Genomic DNA, 16969 nt, shown 5'->3' on the forward strand with positions numbered 1-16969 from the left:
GCCCCAGAAGACTGCGACTGTCAATAGAAATGTAATATCTTTCTTACTCCGACATTCACGTTTGTTTGCCTGGGTGCTGTCTGTAAGCCTGATAACAAACAGTTGCATTAACAGTGAACTTTTCTTTGTCCCCCCCCAAGCCCACAGAGACATTTAGGTGGTATGTTCAGTTCATACTCAAATAATCTTTTTCTACTATTACAAATACATTTTATTTAGAAGTGCCTTTCAGAATACTCAAGGACACCATACAGATCTCCCAGCGCAAGAAGAAACAACAACACAATTACATATGGTTTCAGACAGGCCGGCTGAACTCACAGCATGGTTTTATTTAAACCCATATTGTAGATATGACTTCATATCAAGTTCAAATTATGTCATTTTTTTTCTCTCTTAAAGTGTCTGTCAAACATCTCATCCCATTTCTTCAATTTTAGAATTATAAGGAGAAAAAAAGCTTTTTGTTTTCCCATGAGAGTTTTGATAGAAAATTTGGTTGCACAGCAATGTCAAATTTTTGAGCACAGCCAGGTGGTTGTAGGTCAATATTGGAAAACCATTATATGATTATGAATTTATTAAACGTTTATTTTCAATTATATATTCTCAGCCAAGAAAGAGAGAGAGAGAGAAAAAAACCCTTGGGAAATTTTAAAAATAAAACTTATAAAACGTTTTCTCTCTCTAATCAGTTTGACTATGAGGCCAACCAGACACTATGGTCTACAAAACCCTCCACACATTGCAAACTCTTTGGAAATTTTAAAAATATTGTTTAGTGTACAGGTAAATTTGGCCACAAAGTGCACTTAGTACTTGCCACATAGGGTTTGTCCTACTGATTCCTTGTCCAATCTGGTTCTTTTAATAGGTTTGACTTCTGTACAAAAAGGTTTTCTCAGAGTCTCCCAATTTTTGACATAAATAGGGAAGGTTTCTTTCCTTAAACCATCAGTTTCAGGCAGTGCTAAAACTGATGAATAAAATGTAGATCTGAGAATATATAGATGTCCAAGAAACTTTTTTTTCCTCTTCTTGAAGATAGCTGCCTGTTTGTGAGGCTTGAAGAATGACCTATCATATCCTTAATAAAGGATTGATTTAAGTTTGTGATCCAAACATAGTCATGTTTTCAGTTTACCATTTTAGCCAACAGCCTGAGCTTCAGCAATGCAATCCAAAAAACTTGTCAAAGTAGACATACAGTAGTATCCAGAGCAGTGATCTCACTTCACAACAGAGATACAAACAGCACTCCTACAGATTATCAATTTAACCAGGCCAAGTAGATCAGTGATAGCACTGGCATGTTTATTACTTAATACCTACCAGAACCGCAGCAGAAAACTCAGGATAAATAATAAACGCACCAAGAGGAACAGGGAGAGCGAGAGGGATTCTGATGAGGTGTGTGAGCTTGAACAGAATTGCTAGACATGCACCTTCAATAGTGACGGATTAAAGAAAGGAAACACTGACTCGCCTGAAAAAGACAGAAAAGGCCTTAAAATACACACATTTTATTTCAGCCGTTATTACATCCAAAAGTGATGCAGTTTACCAGTTTAACATTGCACAAGGCTGGAGATTATTCTGAGGTATAGGCTGCTCCCATCTTGTGTTTTATACTCTTCAGCACAGCAACAGGTTTTCTACAGGACTCCAGGGCTCTGAAAGCCATGGCAGAAGCTTGTGCAGCTGGTGTCTGATATACCATTTTGGGGTAGATTTAAAGAGCTCATGATGCTTTGTGTAACAATCAGAGTATCAGGGGCACCTGGAAAAGAAACAAGCAGACAAGCGACCTATAGCCGTCATCTGATGGGAATGAGGTTTTTTGAGGTAGGTTCATTTCTAAAAAGCTCAATCTTGGTCTTAGTGACCAAAGCAGATTGTCCCAGCAACAGCAGAAAATAATATTTTCTGTCATGCCCACAAAAAAAAACAAAAAAACAATTGGCTTTTAGATGGCAGGATAGATTTGGTCTTTCACCCAACCTTATTTGTCACAATCCCAAAAGTTTTGCCCTGCTGACACAAGCTTATTAGTTGTCTCTGTAAAAATAAAAATAAATGTCACGCTTTATATTCAGACGGAATGGGCATTTAGAGTCCTGCTTGCTGATTTTTATCCTTATATGTTGTTACATAATTACTATTTCTCCCCTATTCTCTGTGTCATGTTTAGTAAGGTCATGTGCTTCCACCCCTGGTCTGATGTTACCCTCCCTCTGATGAAAAAAGAAGAGATTATCAAGGTGATTGATAAGTGGGCTGAAATGTTAGAGGAACTCGGTGCTACGTATCCATGGGTTCAGGTACATAAAACACACACTCCTTTCACTGCTATTTATTTTCACTCACCTCATCTAAGTTTCTCTGACATTCCAGAGCAGTAAAAAGTTCACATCACAAATTTCACATTTTCCATTCAGTTATTTTGTATTTTATAGGTGTTTCCATTAAACTTGGTGAAACTTTAATGGTGCTTCTGTGCAAACTCACTTATTCAGACAGACAGATGTACGAAAATATGTATTAAGGTGCACAACTACCTGAAAATCGCTTCTTCTGGGAACAGAAAAAAAATCTTTTGTGTGAAAAGTTTTTTTTTTTTCAAACTTCAGGTGCTGCTATGTTCCTAGAGAATAAATTACTTTCATAAATTATTGGCTTTACCATAGGTGTTGAATTTAAACCAGATCCCAAACTGTTTTCACTCAGCACCGCAAGGAAAAAAATCTTCTCGGAAATATCCAATATGCTTTTGGGTATGGTAATTTAACTTGACAAAAAAACACCATGTCATCTACAATATATATGGACTCCCACCTTCTGTCTGCAGATTTTTGAAAATAAGGGAGCAATGATGGGTTGTTCGAATCCTCATCCTCACTGTCAGGTAAGACGAGCACCTAAACACCACATTCTACACACATATTTACCATTCTGCTTATTGTGTATGATGGTATTGTAAACTGTGTCGCCTACTTAGCTTGTCACATTTCAGCTATTTTAGGTTTTTAAAAAACATTTGAATACATGTTCAAGTTTACGCTAGTAGCAGTGTTTGTTGGCACCCATGTCTAAAAGTTATAAAGTTAAAAACCCATCTGTTTCACTTAAATGGCTGAGAGAAATGCACTAAGTATGCATAGACACTGAAACACATGAAAATATAATTTGTGAATTATAGTTTTTAGGTCACATTTCAATTATTAGTATGGATGCAAGCCATTCTTTTTGGTTTTGCTTATTTTTCTTTATGTGGCATAATTGCTGGAATTAATAATTGTACATACATCAGAGATCGAACTTTGCCAAAAAGTATGAAATTTAGCTGCTGCAATAAAAGCTAAACTTATTTTAAAACTTTTTATACATCTTTCACAGAGTTTCTCTAAACTTAGATTATTTTACACTTTAATAAGTATTAGAAGAAAGTAAGGCCACTGATTTTACAATATCTTTGAAATTGTTCAGTGTTGTAGAATATGTTAATACCCCTGGTATTGTGCCAGTTACAAAAAGTATTCTCAGGTCTTAATTACTGCTCAATATCCACACCACATGCAAAAACTGAGGGTCTACTCTAGGCTTATAGATACTTTGCAGAAAGAATGACATTATTCCTGTTATTCAGTATGTCTTTATAGAAAAATTCTGTGTTCAAGTTTAGAAATGCATGAGGGGCAGCTGCTTTCAAAATGCAGAATGAGTTCAAAATGACATAAAACACTTATCACATACACACCTTCATCTACAAGGGCCCTAATTTGCAGCTCCTTCACACACACCACTGAAGAATTACAAATGTGTAAGAAAAACACGTCCAGGTTTTGAAATCAGAAATGTCACAGCGTCAGAGCTGTTAATTGAGTCCTCATCCAGAAATCAGATGCAGCTGTGCAGCTTTGCCACATTATGCGTAAGGGGGTATGCATAGTCACACCTATTTTACAGCTCAGATGCTTTGCTCGTCTTCATGTTTTTCTTTCTGGTACGGTAATTTAGAAAAGTCAATTTGGGGAGAGACGTTTCTTGTCAAACTGTTTCTTAAAAGTGAGATGCAGAAAAGGTGCAAAAAGATACATGGAGGAAAAGGATTTAATTTAAAATGTTACGTTATTCACAAAAAAGTCTGATAAATTAAAGCTGCCTACAAGACTACTGTAGATCATTTGTGAGGATAGTCGTACCTGTTGAACATTTTGCTTTTTTATCACATTACATCCCCAAACTTCAGTGTATTTTTTGGAGATTTTATGTAATAGATAAACATAAAGTTAGGAGTAATTATGAAGTAGAAAGAAAATGATGAATAGTTGCCTGACGACGAACTTGGCAAGGAGTGCATTAATCAGAGAAATAACCAAAGAACCCATGGGAACACTGAATCAGCTGCAAAGATCCACAGCTGAGGTAGAACAATCTGTCAACAGCTATCCACGCCACACGTCTGGTCTATGGGGAAGAGCTGCCTGAAAAAAGCCATTAGAGGTCCTGTTTCCAGTTGGTCACAAGCCACAACCTTGAAGAAGGTCCATTGCAACCAAATTTGACAGCAACCCTAATTAGTGGACCTTGAGACAGGATGGCTGTCAAGCCATCTGTCACAGCCATGTCTACTTGACCTGTTTGTTGTTATCCTTTGCTCTTTATGTCAGCGCTTTATTTCTTTATGATCTTGAAACACCTCTAAATGTTACAACAAATGAAGGACTCCTGTTAAGATATTATCTCTGTGGTAAGACACAATTATCCCTTCCTGCTTGGTATCCCAACTGAGATTTGTTATGTCCCATGTACATCTTCCCTTTAAAAGCACCCAAGAAAAAGAGTGTGTGCATGCGTGGGCGTGCTTGTGTGTATGTGTGTTTGGTGACTTAGCCTAGTCCCTCCTTGCAATTCCTAGAACTAGAAAACACAAACATATAACAGCTACACTGGGTTCCTGTTCAAAACAGGATTGTTCCACCATATTTAAAGGTCTTTTAAATTATTAAACATCTACAAAAAACACAAAGCTCAAACAAGCAGCAGCTTTGAGGTCTTCTAAGGTTCAAGCTAAAAATTAAAGGTGGTTATTTCTTTTCTGTTTCTGTTGTTCTATATATCTACAAAATAATTTACCAGTACATGTGAGAGCTGCTTATTGTCTAGAAGTCTTTAAGGTGCATTAAAAGATTAATATTATCCTTTAGGCCTTGAATGAGAAAACTCCAAAACTTTGAGATCTTTATTTTTAGTAATGCAATCTTTATATTGTAAAACCTTTATTTTAAAATGCTAAGTTTCTTATTGCACCTGCCATGCAGCACTTTGGTGCAACATGGAATAGTTTAGATCAGTGGCATCCAAAATCAGTCCTCAAGGGCTGGTATCCTGCATGCACGGACACCCATTTAGATTAAAGCTTATTAATGTGGTAGAATGGTCCAGTCAAAGTACAAGCTTAGAACCATTTGAGAATTGGTGAGAAGACTTACAATTTTCTGTTGACATATGCTGTACTCAACCTTAACTAATTTGCAAAGAAGAAATGAGATATGGAAAGCTTGCAGAGATGCACCCCAGAGGACTTGCAGCTGTAATTTCATAGAACCGTGCTTCCTTAAAATATTGATTCAAGAGGTGGAATGCAAATGCATTCTATACTGATAGAAGGTTGTCAGAAATGTTCACTAAAACCTGCAATCTTCTTTTTTCCTTTAGCTTCATATTAATGCTGTGCTTTATGTTAACCCTTTACTTTAAACGTTTGAAAAATACAAATTCATAGAATACCGAGTATCAAACATAAGTTGAAAACTGCATACTTAGACTCGTAAATGTACGTTAGAGTTTCTATAGCAATTAAACAAATCTACACAATGATGAAAACCAGGACTTCAGTGATCAATAATAAAAAAGTTGTCTTCTCATTCCTCATTCTAAAATATCTATTTTCTTCCCAACTTCTGAATGATTCCTATAAATGTAGTTAGATGTGGATGACAAAGACAAACCCAGAGCCTAATTGGGTCTGTTCTGTTGTTTTGACAAGATTGTAGAAAATACCACCAGATGGCAGTATGTCATTGGAGAAAAATATTATAAAAGATTATAAAGTATAGCTGCAAGGTGAAAATCCTGTCTAATTTTAAATTGTAATGTATACATATCTTTTCATATCAATATTTCATTTTTGCCTGGTTTAGTTGTAAGGAATCAATAGCTTCAATTTTTGCGCACCTAGAATACAATTTGGGTCCACTCTATGAGAGAACTCTGAATATATTTATATAGTTTGGTTTCTTCTTTTAAAATAATTTAACTTCCTTATTATATCTGTCGGCACAGTAAAATCCATGTGTTTGCACAATCACGTTCCTCCCACCCGCACCCCCATGGTGAAGACCTTAGAAGCATTGATGTAAAACTTTGCCTAACGAGAAACAAAAAAAAATCTTAATCCTGTTTTGTAGGCGGCATGGCTTCTGATAACTTTGGTCTCTCAGGATCAGAGAGGAAAAAGGAAAACATATGCTTCTTGAATAGTAATAGCCCTTTTTAACTCCAGTAGCCATCAGTGTATATGTGGTTCTCTGTGTAGTGTTGCATTTGCTTACATGAGCAGCAACATTGAAGTTAACAGACTTATGGAGTTGAAATAGCTATCAAAAGAAATACCTTCCTCAGAAGCTGTATCTAGTAATGGATTATGTTTTGGTTTCTCTTGGGTGTGTTATCTGGATGAAACAACTGTTGTCAGGTAGATAGATTATTGCATGCAAAGACAGAGGTGAACCAATAGCCTAAGGACCAGCTTTAAGAGCCCAATATTCAAATAGTCCTTGTTACACACATGCCTGTAGTCTTATAGCTGGTCAGTGTTTGTGCATTATATTCACACATCATCTATAGCTGTTTTGTTTTTGCCTCTGCATGATTTGGCTCCAAAATCCACCTTTTGCTAGAACACATTACTTTCCAAATGTCGACAGTAAGCATAGGGCATTCTGGGTAACTACAGCCAAAACAAACGTGCAAGTTTAGCACTAGTGCCAAAAACAAAAGGAAAATTCTTTTGTCTTTGGCAAAATGATTTTCACCCCACTCCATATTGGTTTACATTTTGTGAGGAAGGAAGTTGCGCTCAGTTGTTTCCTTTAGTGGTCATTGGTGCAGCGCCACCACTAGCAAGGGGGTAAACCGGTTTTGCCAAGGGTTTAGTTCATTTGACACAGTACAGTGCGAAAGTGAATGGCACCAGCTTAAAATGTAAAGAATGTTGCAATTTTGGTACCCATTCAAACCATGTCTACTGAACTATCATTTCTGAAAACACCCCAAATGTATTTCACAATTTGATGATGGTAACCCCCCACAAAGTAGATTACTACTTCATCTTTGCTCAGAAACAGTCTATATAGCTTTCTGCGTGTGTCTGCACTGTTTGCCATTTTGCATAAGTATGAGTAGATAAGGGTGGATTTTAATTTTAAGAACCCCGAATTCCCCTTGTACAAAATTTCATTTTTTTTATGTTCTAAATTATCTTGCAGCCCAGAGTCTGTAGTTGAATCGTGGGGTTGTTTTGTACTGCTTGTCTGCTTTAATAGCCATTAAAATGCCATAAAGCTCAAACCCGAATTGTGCAAATTTCTTCCGTTATAGTCATTGTTGCTCATAAAAAGCTTTCTGAAATGTGATAAAAATACGTTATGAGCACCAAAGAATGTAGGGATATAATACAGCCACACCAAAATGCAAAGCAGTGTTTCTGTCTGTAAAGCGAATAGAGCTGAATATTTCTTTTCAGATATGTGGCATCTCGTGCTTTGAAGCATCGTGCATAATTTTCTCCAGGGATGCTAAATTGGAGAAATTGCCAGCATCTCATTTTAGGTGAATGCAGTCTGATAAGGAGCACCAGTTGGTGGCTGATGAGAGCAATGCTGGAACAATGTGTTTGTTTCAGTTAGCAATCAGTGTGGCTGATTTAAATGTGCCTTTTGTTTTAGTGTTATCATAACAGATAAGGGCATAACTTTGTATGTGCATGCGTGTGTGTGTTTCTTTGTATGAGAATGAATATGCAATAATATGCTGATGCTTATGGGATCAGTTTTAAAGAATTAGCTCATTTAGTAATGTGGCTGGTTTTCTCTTTACATGTACAAGTGAACTAAAAATGTGTGTTGGATACATATCATATTTCCACATTTAACTTGTCTGATATTGAAAGAGATCGTCTGGACCGAATGTGCAAAGGAGAATACAGAGCTTAATAACAAAGCCTACAGTTTGACAAGAGGTGGGCAGGCAGTCGATACTAATCTGGGAGGAGAGATTCAGAAGCGTCTTCAAATAGACATTCTGGTTGAGGAAATGGGAAGGGAATGGAACAGGGAGGAGCGTAATCAGGAGATGTGAAAAAGGTGGCTGACAGGGGGCATTTGAAGGTGTATAAAATGAAGGTGCCATTGGAGGGTATATGTGTTGGAATTCTAATGAGGAACAAAGACCCAGATAACTTTTTTTTCCCTCTGTGACTTCTAATGCAGGGTTTGTAGTAATCTTCAGAACTGTAAGCATTCAGTTTGTTTGTTGTACAGTGAGACACAGTTGTTGTTTTTGATCATTTTGAACATAAAAAAGCTTTTGAAATGCTCTCTGGATTCTTTATAAGGTTTTTGCGTTCAGTACAGTCCTCATTTTTTATTTTTTTTTATGGTCTGGGATGACCACTTCATCTGAAAAGTGCTTGATTGGATTCAGATCTTTGACAGTGGGCACCGTTTAAAAAGATAAACTCACCACAAACTTTTGAAAGTAGCAGATTTTTGATAATAAATTTGGCACCTCTGCCAGAAAATTGAAAATGGGATCCAATACAAATCAACTCAAAACCATCCATTTCCCAAAGAATCAACTATATCCTATAAAAAACTGTGAGATAAGCTGAAGAGAAGAGCTTATAAGAAAAAAAACCCCAACAATTTTGGGCACCCTGGAATGATTGTGGAAAGTTTAGCAAACTATTCTCCGTTTGTGGATTTGCACTGGCAAATCAGATTTAGTTAGTCAAACATTCCTGGGTGTTGATTTATAAAGGTTTGATTATTCTTGCAAGAAGCAACAGAACATATAATGTCCAAATGCTAATACACATATTAGTGTTTAAAGGAAACTGGTCATCAAGAAGCTCATGTTTCCTCCATGTTTTATGAATATTTGTTGCACTCATAAATTAGTTTGAGTCAATGCAGAGTCTCTCTGTTTTCTTTCCCTTTCTGCTAAAGGTGTGGGCCAGCAGCTTCCTGCCCAACAAGCCTGCTGTGTCTGACCGCTGCCAAAGAGTATACTATCAGAAAAACGGAGAGCCGCTGCTGGTGCAGTACGCCAAACAAGAAGCAGAGAAAAAGGTACATGCAAGATAATAAGTGGACATCTTATGTACTTTCATACTTAGATTGAGTTGCAGTGTCACAAATTAATCTAAGCCTTTCAGCCTAAATGTTTCACAAATTGCTTTCTTTTTCTTTTTACATCTAATAGCTCCTAAAGTACATAAAATCCTCATAATCCAAATGGTAAAACAAGAAGAGCATGCAGGTCACACAGCAGCAGCAATAGTCATTCCACCTTAAGTCAAACATTATTCTGAGAAAGCATCATGTTTCCTTCAGGGCAATTTCGGAACGACCTTTAAAGGTTTACAAAGATGGAAGCGTTGCTATGGCAATGGTATTTTTCATTTCATTTAAATCAAAATCTTTCCTCAAAAACATGGATTTTATCTGTATCTTTCAACATTCAATTTAAAGGGGAGTGAGGGGTAAGATAAAAAAAAAAAGTAAAGGCTGGATTTGGTTTTAATATTTTTTGGAATCTAATCCTGTAAATGTGTGTGATGTGTAAAGTAAAATCATCTGTTTGCTTACCTGTTTTGTTAAATTAGGCGGTAAATGATGCTGATAATTTCCCCATGCAAATTATTCTAAAAGTGCTTTACTGTATAAAATTGTGATTAAAAAAATCCCATTTAAATAATGGTACCACATTTTACTTTTCTCACAAATCTCCCTTCATCCATCTATTTCCACCCTTTTCCTCCTCGCCCCTTTTTTTTTTTTCCTATTCCATCATTCTCGTGATTTTCCTTCCTCTGCCTGTCTCCCAGTCAGTGAAGCGTGTGATTGGACGGCATTGATGCTCATTAGCATAATACTCCAGCGTCCGTCTTCATCCCACCTGAACATTAGGGAAACTGTGTGAGTACATTTAGGGTGCTCACACAGATTTTAGCATGTTGCCAAATGTCATTAGTGAAAACTAGCAAAAAACCTTCTGCATTGAAATTAGACTTGGCAATTTGAGAAATATTTTCTCTAACTGTTGGGGAAAGGCTTTTCATTTCATTTTAGCATAACTAATGTTGATTTTTGGCGATGTTGTTCTTGTCGTAGTGTTTTAAAATGTGTTGGCTCTGTAGTAGGATTTGCCTTAGCCCTCACAATTTATCATTGAGCTAAAATTAGACATGTTAGATCATACAAACTAAACAAAAATGTACTTTCTTTGTAAACATGGGTCAGTTTCTGGTATAAAAGGTATACCAAGGTTTTATAATGTTCTGATTTCAAAACCACTAAAATGTTGACTCAAACTTCTTCAACTTTTTGGTGCTTTTATAGAGATGTGAGAAAAAGTACTGGACCACAGAGTATCACAACATTACACCGACCCAAGCTGTTAGTGCACACTACCGACCAGCTCTCTGAATAAAATTCTCCTATGCTTTCCTCAGTCATACAAAAAAGACTAATTTAACTTTTGACACAATAAAAGTTAAATCTATATAATATTGATGGGATTGGAACTAAAGGTGAACCTTCAGTTCTTATTAAAGTAATGCCATTTTGATGTAAAGTTGGCAAGCTTCAAGCTGGATTTTGGTTCACATGCAGATTGCAATTTTTCTTTGTCGTTTTGTTTTTATCCAGACCTAAAACATAAACTAATTAACCTGTCAATATCAGCTCCCTACTCTGAACTCACCAACTTGGATTCACTTCTTGCTTTCACAACTACTTGTTCTTCTGTTCTTTGTGGCATAAATTCAGCACCGTGTTTGAAACATTCCACAGCTCTCTCCATACTGACATGATGGAATCACACAGTTGCTGCAAATTGTTTCACATTCATGATGTGAATTTCCTGTCCACTGCATTCCAAAGTGCTCTATTAGGTTGGTATCTGATGAGGATGGAGTACAGTTAAGTCATTGTCATTGTTTGAGATTATTTAAATACTCAGCTCTACCCATCTGGCTTTCAACACCTGTGGCGTTTTGAAGCCAGAGTTTTGAGTTTTGTGTTTATAAAATTCTATTAAAATGATCTGAAATTTGTAGCTGCAGCATTAAAAAAAATATTGAAAACCCATCAAGGGATATAAATGCCTTTGAAAGATGCTGTCACCTCCTCAATATTCTAAGTATAAGGTAAAGTATAATCATTGTTAGTAAAGTCTAAACTGAACTAAAAAGATTTTAGACCCAAAGAAAAGCAAAAGCATGAAAGTTAGGACAGAATAACGAAGAGCATGGAGTCGTAAACACATAAGTCACAAAGAGAGATACAAGATGTGGGTGTCAGAAGAAAAAAGCCAACAATTTGTTCAGGGGATGAGCTCACCTGTTCTACTGGGACTGTGGGAACACTCCTGTTTGCTTATTTGTGTGTGTTTGTGTGACATGGAAGGTAACATTAAGGCTTTGAGAAAAACAGAGTAGACACTTGAATCTCCTTGGGAGCTAGTCATGGGCACCAACCTTTATAAAATCAGAGTGAAAGCCGTAAGCAAGGTGTTTGTGTGTGAGCGAGTAGCCAAGAATGATTTGTCAATAGCTGGCTAGTGTGTTTGTCTTTGTGTGTGTATTTGTTTCTCTTTCTTTGCTCTTGTCTCCCTGACCCAAGGTTAGGGACCCTAAATTGGCACATTGGAGTGTTTGGAAGACACTGAATTGGGCTTTGGTTCCCGGGTGACACTCAACTTTGAAACAAAAACTTCTTTAGCTAATTGAATAAAACTCCTTGAGATTGGCCGTGTTAGAGGTCTCTTTTAGGACATCCTCTGCGTCCTCTCCTTGTCCTCAATTCTTCTGTCTTGAGCTTGGCCCTTAATAATCTTGCTAAAAGTATAGCAGGGAAACAGTGAACACAGGCAAGTACAACTAAGGTCAAGAAGATGAGCAGGAGAGAAAAAAATTAAATATTGGCCAGAAAAGAAAATCAAATGAGCTGATAAAAGTAAAACGTAAATCTAATGTTACAACCATGAACCTCAATTAATTCCATAAGGATTTTATGTGATACACCAACACAGTGTAGCACCATTGAGGCAGTTTGTTTCAAGCCAAGTAAGGTAAACAGCAAATATGTGCATGAAGGAGCTCTGGTCAATTAAAACTTTTTAGTTTACCTACAAAAAGCTTTGTGGAAAGGAAAACCAAGTCCGATCTTCGTTGCCAAGACTAAAACACACAAAAAAGAGACAAAATCAACCCAAAAAATATCTTAAACTGTAGGACTGTCTTCTAATAATAATAATGTCAAGTTAAGATTATTTGCATAACACATTGCTGCAAACAGGCATTTCAAATACTTTACATGATAAAAATGTAGCACGATAACCAATTATGAAACAAGTAAATATGACATTTGTCAAGTGTCATCATTAATTACAATCTTGCATAAAATATGCAAGATATTTTATGATGTTTTGATATGAGCTGTTTTCTACATAAAACTCAATATTTTGTGTATTTCATTAAATGTTCCATCTTTGGAATATTTTAATAGAACAGTGTTGAGCAGATAAATAAAAGATAAAGCCAGTGTAGAGCAGTTAAGCTAAAATAAGAAGACAAGAAAAATACTTAGAATATACAAATATATATTTGTGCCTATGCTTCCCTACTCTTATCCTACCGATCCTAAATCTTGATAAAATACAATAAAGTTTAAAATCTTGACAGCAAAGTAGTAATAACAGTTTTTTTGTATTATTATTATTATTATTTACTAAGTAGAGTCCATTAATGGTTCACTTCCATTAAAAAGCCAAGCAATTTGTGGTTCTGTTAAATTACTGGTTCCTCTACAGTTATTATAACACTCCTGTTTTCTTTCTGAATCCATTAATTATTTACTAATGCCTTCCAGTGAAAAGGTTCATTTCGAATTATTTTGACATTTCCTGTAAATGTTCCACCATCATCCTGGTCTATAAGAAACGCACCATCACAAGGTTAAGTGACTGCAGACTCTTACATCTGTGATCATGAAATACAGTGACTGCTGTTGAAGCATCTGAAGGTCATCATAGGCTGTCTGCTGACCCCCTGCAGTGGCAAGCAGGTTTGCAGATGATGCAGTCAGTCTGGGACTTTACGTCATCCTGCACCGTTTTGGAAGAAGGCCCAGCAGAGACCATACTACCGACAGCAACTCAAGGAGTAAAACGTTTCAAAGGAGCTGTTGATCATCATCTTCACAGCCATTTTTTCAGTCTGTCCTAAGTAGTCAGCTACTCCACTTTGAAACAAAATAAGCTTATTTGCACTTCCACAACCTGCCTGCTGGCTGCACAAGCAGACATCCTCGTGTGTACAGATTGTTTTTATAGTTTATGTTCTAAATAAATACTTAATGTTTGCATACTGTGAGCGAGTGTGTGAAGCGTCTGTCAAATTCTTTGTTTATATGCACGGTCTTGGTCAATAATTCTGATTCTAATTCATAATTTAAAAAAATAAACTAAGAAAATTATCAATTTACAATGCTTGAACAAGTTTGAACAGGAAATAAAACACAAAAAAAGTAAATCACCAAATGATAAAATAAGTAATGGATTCACTATTAACGTCACCACAAACTTTGGTACTTTTCATCCTGCTCTCAAATCTTTCTAAAACAAAATATGTCATATCTTGCTTGTGGTATGTAAAATGCACTGAAGTATAGATACACTTGTCAAATCTTTTTTGTTCAATTTCAGTTCCTCACAGCACTGATGGTAAATAGCGAATGAAATCAAACATCCTACAACCCCATGTGTTGTATTTGAGTAAGGCAGCTCCTAACAGTGACTGACACATGGAAATCTCTGGACTGCTGCAGTGCTTTTCAGCCAGTGGTAGCTCATTATTTTTTGTTTTCTCTTGCATTTGCTTAACAGCTTAGTCTTAATAGTCTTGGAGCTGGTGTTTTCTTCAGCAGCAGGATGCTCTTTTGCACAAATAACCATCATCAGTTGTATGCTATCTCCTCACAACCGAAGAGCAGAGCGATTTTGGATGGAATAGCTCGAAAAAGCCTTGAATTTGTCTTAGTTGAAATCCAGCTCCACATGTATATTTTGGACTGTTGAGAGAAGCAGAAGAAATAAAATCCATGATTAAGCAGAGTGAATTGGGGGATGAATGGTGAATAACTAATTAATAGAAAAGTGGAGAGATTCATGGAAGAATGGATGGATAATCAGATGACTGATGGCTAGATATTTGGAAGGATACAAAGATGGGTTAGTTGGATTAAAACGATGTGAAAATAATAAAGTCAAAATTGATTGATTCCTGTGAAACATGCATGTGTTTAAAATAAAAAAAAGAAAAAAAAAAGAAAAGAAGAACCAATAATGAAGTACATCCTGCTTTCTGTTAACACACAGGACCAAATTTACCAGGATGCCAGTTTTAGTGCCCTACCTATGAAAGAAAAGGTTTTTTTTTTACCAATTCAGATTTATGACAATTAATTTTCAAATACTTGTTTATATTCATTAAAAATCCTAAGATAATACATCTCGAATGATTGGGTTTTGTATAGAGTTCAGTGTTTCTAAAAATGTCTTTGCACCCACTCCCCAAAGAAAATAAGATAAAAACATTGGGACTGCAAGCCCTCTCTAACTTTCCAACTAGCACACCATCATTTGGCCAGTCTGGAAAAAAATTGTCAGCTCTGATAAGCGATATTACAATAATAGTGGTACCACAGAGCAGTATTTCTTTCTCCCTCTCCGTCTCTCTTGCATCATCACCACACACAGACACATATGCATGCACAGACACACACACACAAACAGCAGGCTAATCTATGTCTGATGGATTCTGAGAGCAAGGTCAGGTTGTTTGTGCTTACTCATCATCTGGTTACATTTTGCCTTGGACACATTCTGCATTCAACATTTTATGGTAATTGCACTGTTTTCCCTACTGACCAGTTTAATTATCATTTCAAATACGCTTTGAGCTGACTTATGTTGTTTTTTTTAATTACACCAAGTGGTAGTTTGTACTTACTATTCCCCTTTTTTTAGTAGATGTAGTAAAATACGATAAAGACTTAAGTATCTGAGCTCTTCCATATGATTACAGCAGTATGGAAAAAGCCAATACAAATATGATTATAATTAACAAGATTTGACTACAGTTGAATGAGCCAAAAAAAAAAGTAAAAAGAGATGTTGGGTGGTAAGACTTTAGACTTGTGCATTCATGTTTTATTTATTATGGGTTCTAACACTTTAAGCATTAAAACAGACCTAATACACCCACCGCAGTATCACAATGGATTCAGAACTCTTTCTGAATATGCTACTATGCATCTTAAGTAGGTCAAGAATTTGATTAGTAGATTCAACCATCCAAAACTCTTAAACATGAATACAATTTATTGTTCTCAGAAGTCATCTGAATTAATCTTACTGTAAGTGCAGCTGCTAAGTGAAGCTCTTGGAGATTTATTTGAGAACATCACTGAACTAACAGACTGATGAGGAGCAACAAAGACAGCAGACATGTCACAGATAAAGCTGTGGCTAGGTTTGGGTTGTAAAACAATCTTACAAAGTCCTGTTCAGTCCATTGAATGACACAATTTCAAACCCATCCAGACCTCACAGTCCAACTAAAGTGAGCAAAAACATAGAGCAGCAACCAAGAGAGCTCTCAACATGCATCAGCTTAACAGAGCTGCAAAAATGCAAAATCTTAATGTTTCCATTAACACTAATCCCTAAGTGAATGACAGTGGTGACAGTATCATGCTGTGGGACAAGTTTTTATTTAGCTTTTTTCTCGACAGAGACTAGAAAATGTCAGAGGTAAATCTTCCTCCATGATTGGCATGGTAACTTCATAGCAATGGAAATATTTTAAACAATTAATGTGTAAGAATGGCCCAGTAAACAGTCAGACTTAAATCAAAGAATATCTGGCAAGACTCTAAAAGTTGATGTTCACAGACAAACTTAATCCACATCGATGTAATTTAGTTTATTGTGTCACCAATAAACTAAATGGCTCATTGGTGTTTTAAAGACCGTAAGTATGGAAGGATGGAGTTTTGTGCATGTTTATAAGGTACAACAAATTTTCACTTTATGAATTTTGATAGAAAATCTAATCTACTTTAAAATGTTCTTCTAAAAGCTAAAAGCAATATTGAAGTGTCATAACTACACTGTTTTTAAGAATGAATTATGCTGTTTTTTTGTTTTTTTACATTTGGCATTTAAGTATCTATTTTAGAGAACACTTTGCTCTATGTTCTTAAAATGTAGATAACTTGTGTAAAAATGTGTTGTTCTCTTAGGAGCGTGTGGTGGTAGAGAATTCTGATTGGCTGGTGGTGGTCCCATATTGGGCAACGTGGCCCTACCAGACGTTGCTGTTACCACGACGACACATCCTCAGGATCAATGAACTGACAGCAGAGGAGAGAGACAGTAAGTGGGCGTGTGTTTGTGTGTGTGTGTGTGAAAGTACTGACAAAGTGAGTGACTGAGAGAGCAGGGAGGTGATTAAGATCTGTCTAAGGGGACTGAGTGACTCAGTGAAGAACCTGCAGGTTTTACTGATGGTCATTCATGTCACATTCAAGCTTCTCAGAAACCAAAATGTAATTTGTAA

The 16969-nt window shown here is 36.3% G+C and overlaps 1 protein-coding gene across 1 annotated transcript in view; it reads left to right on the plus strand.

Moving 5' to 3' along the window:
* galt (galactose-1-phosphate uridylyltransferase) overlaps positions 1-16969 on the plus strand; it is a 28055-nt gene that overhangs the window by 5341 nt on the left and 5745 nt on the right. Inside the window, exons 5-8 of the mRNA XM_044096389.1 lie at positions 2192-2321; positions 2849-2905; positions 9291-9413; positions 16653-16785. Coding sequence (XP_043952324.1) covers positions 2192-2321; positions 2849-2905; positions 9291-9413; positions 16653-16785 — 443 coding nt within the window. The remainder of the gene's footprint in view (positions 1-2191; positions 2322-2848; positions 2906-9290; positions 9414-16652; positions 16786-16969) is intronic.

The sequence above is a fragment of the Gambusia affinis genome, linkage group LG17 (assembly GCF_019740435.1).
Source record: "Gambusia affinis linkage group LG17, SWU_Gaff_1.0, whole genome shotgun sequence".
In the NCBI taxonomy this organism is placed as follows: Eukaryota; Metazoa; Chordata; class Actinopteri; order Cyprinodontiformes; family Poeciliidae; genus Gambusia; species Gambusia affinis.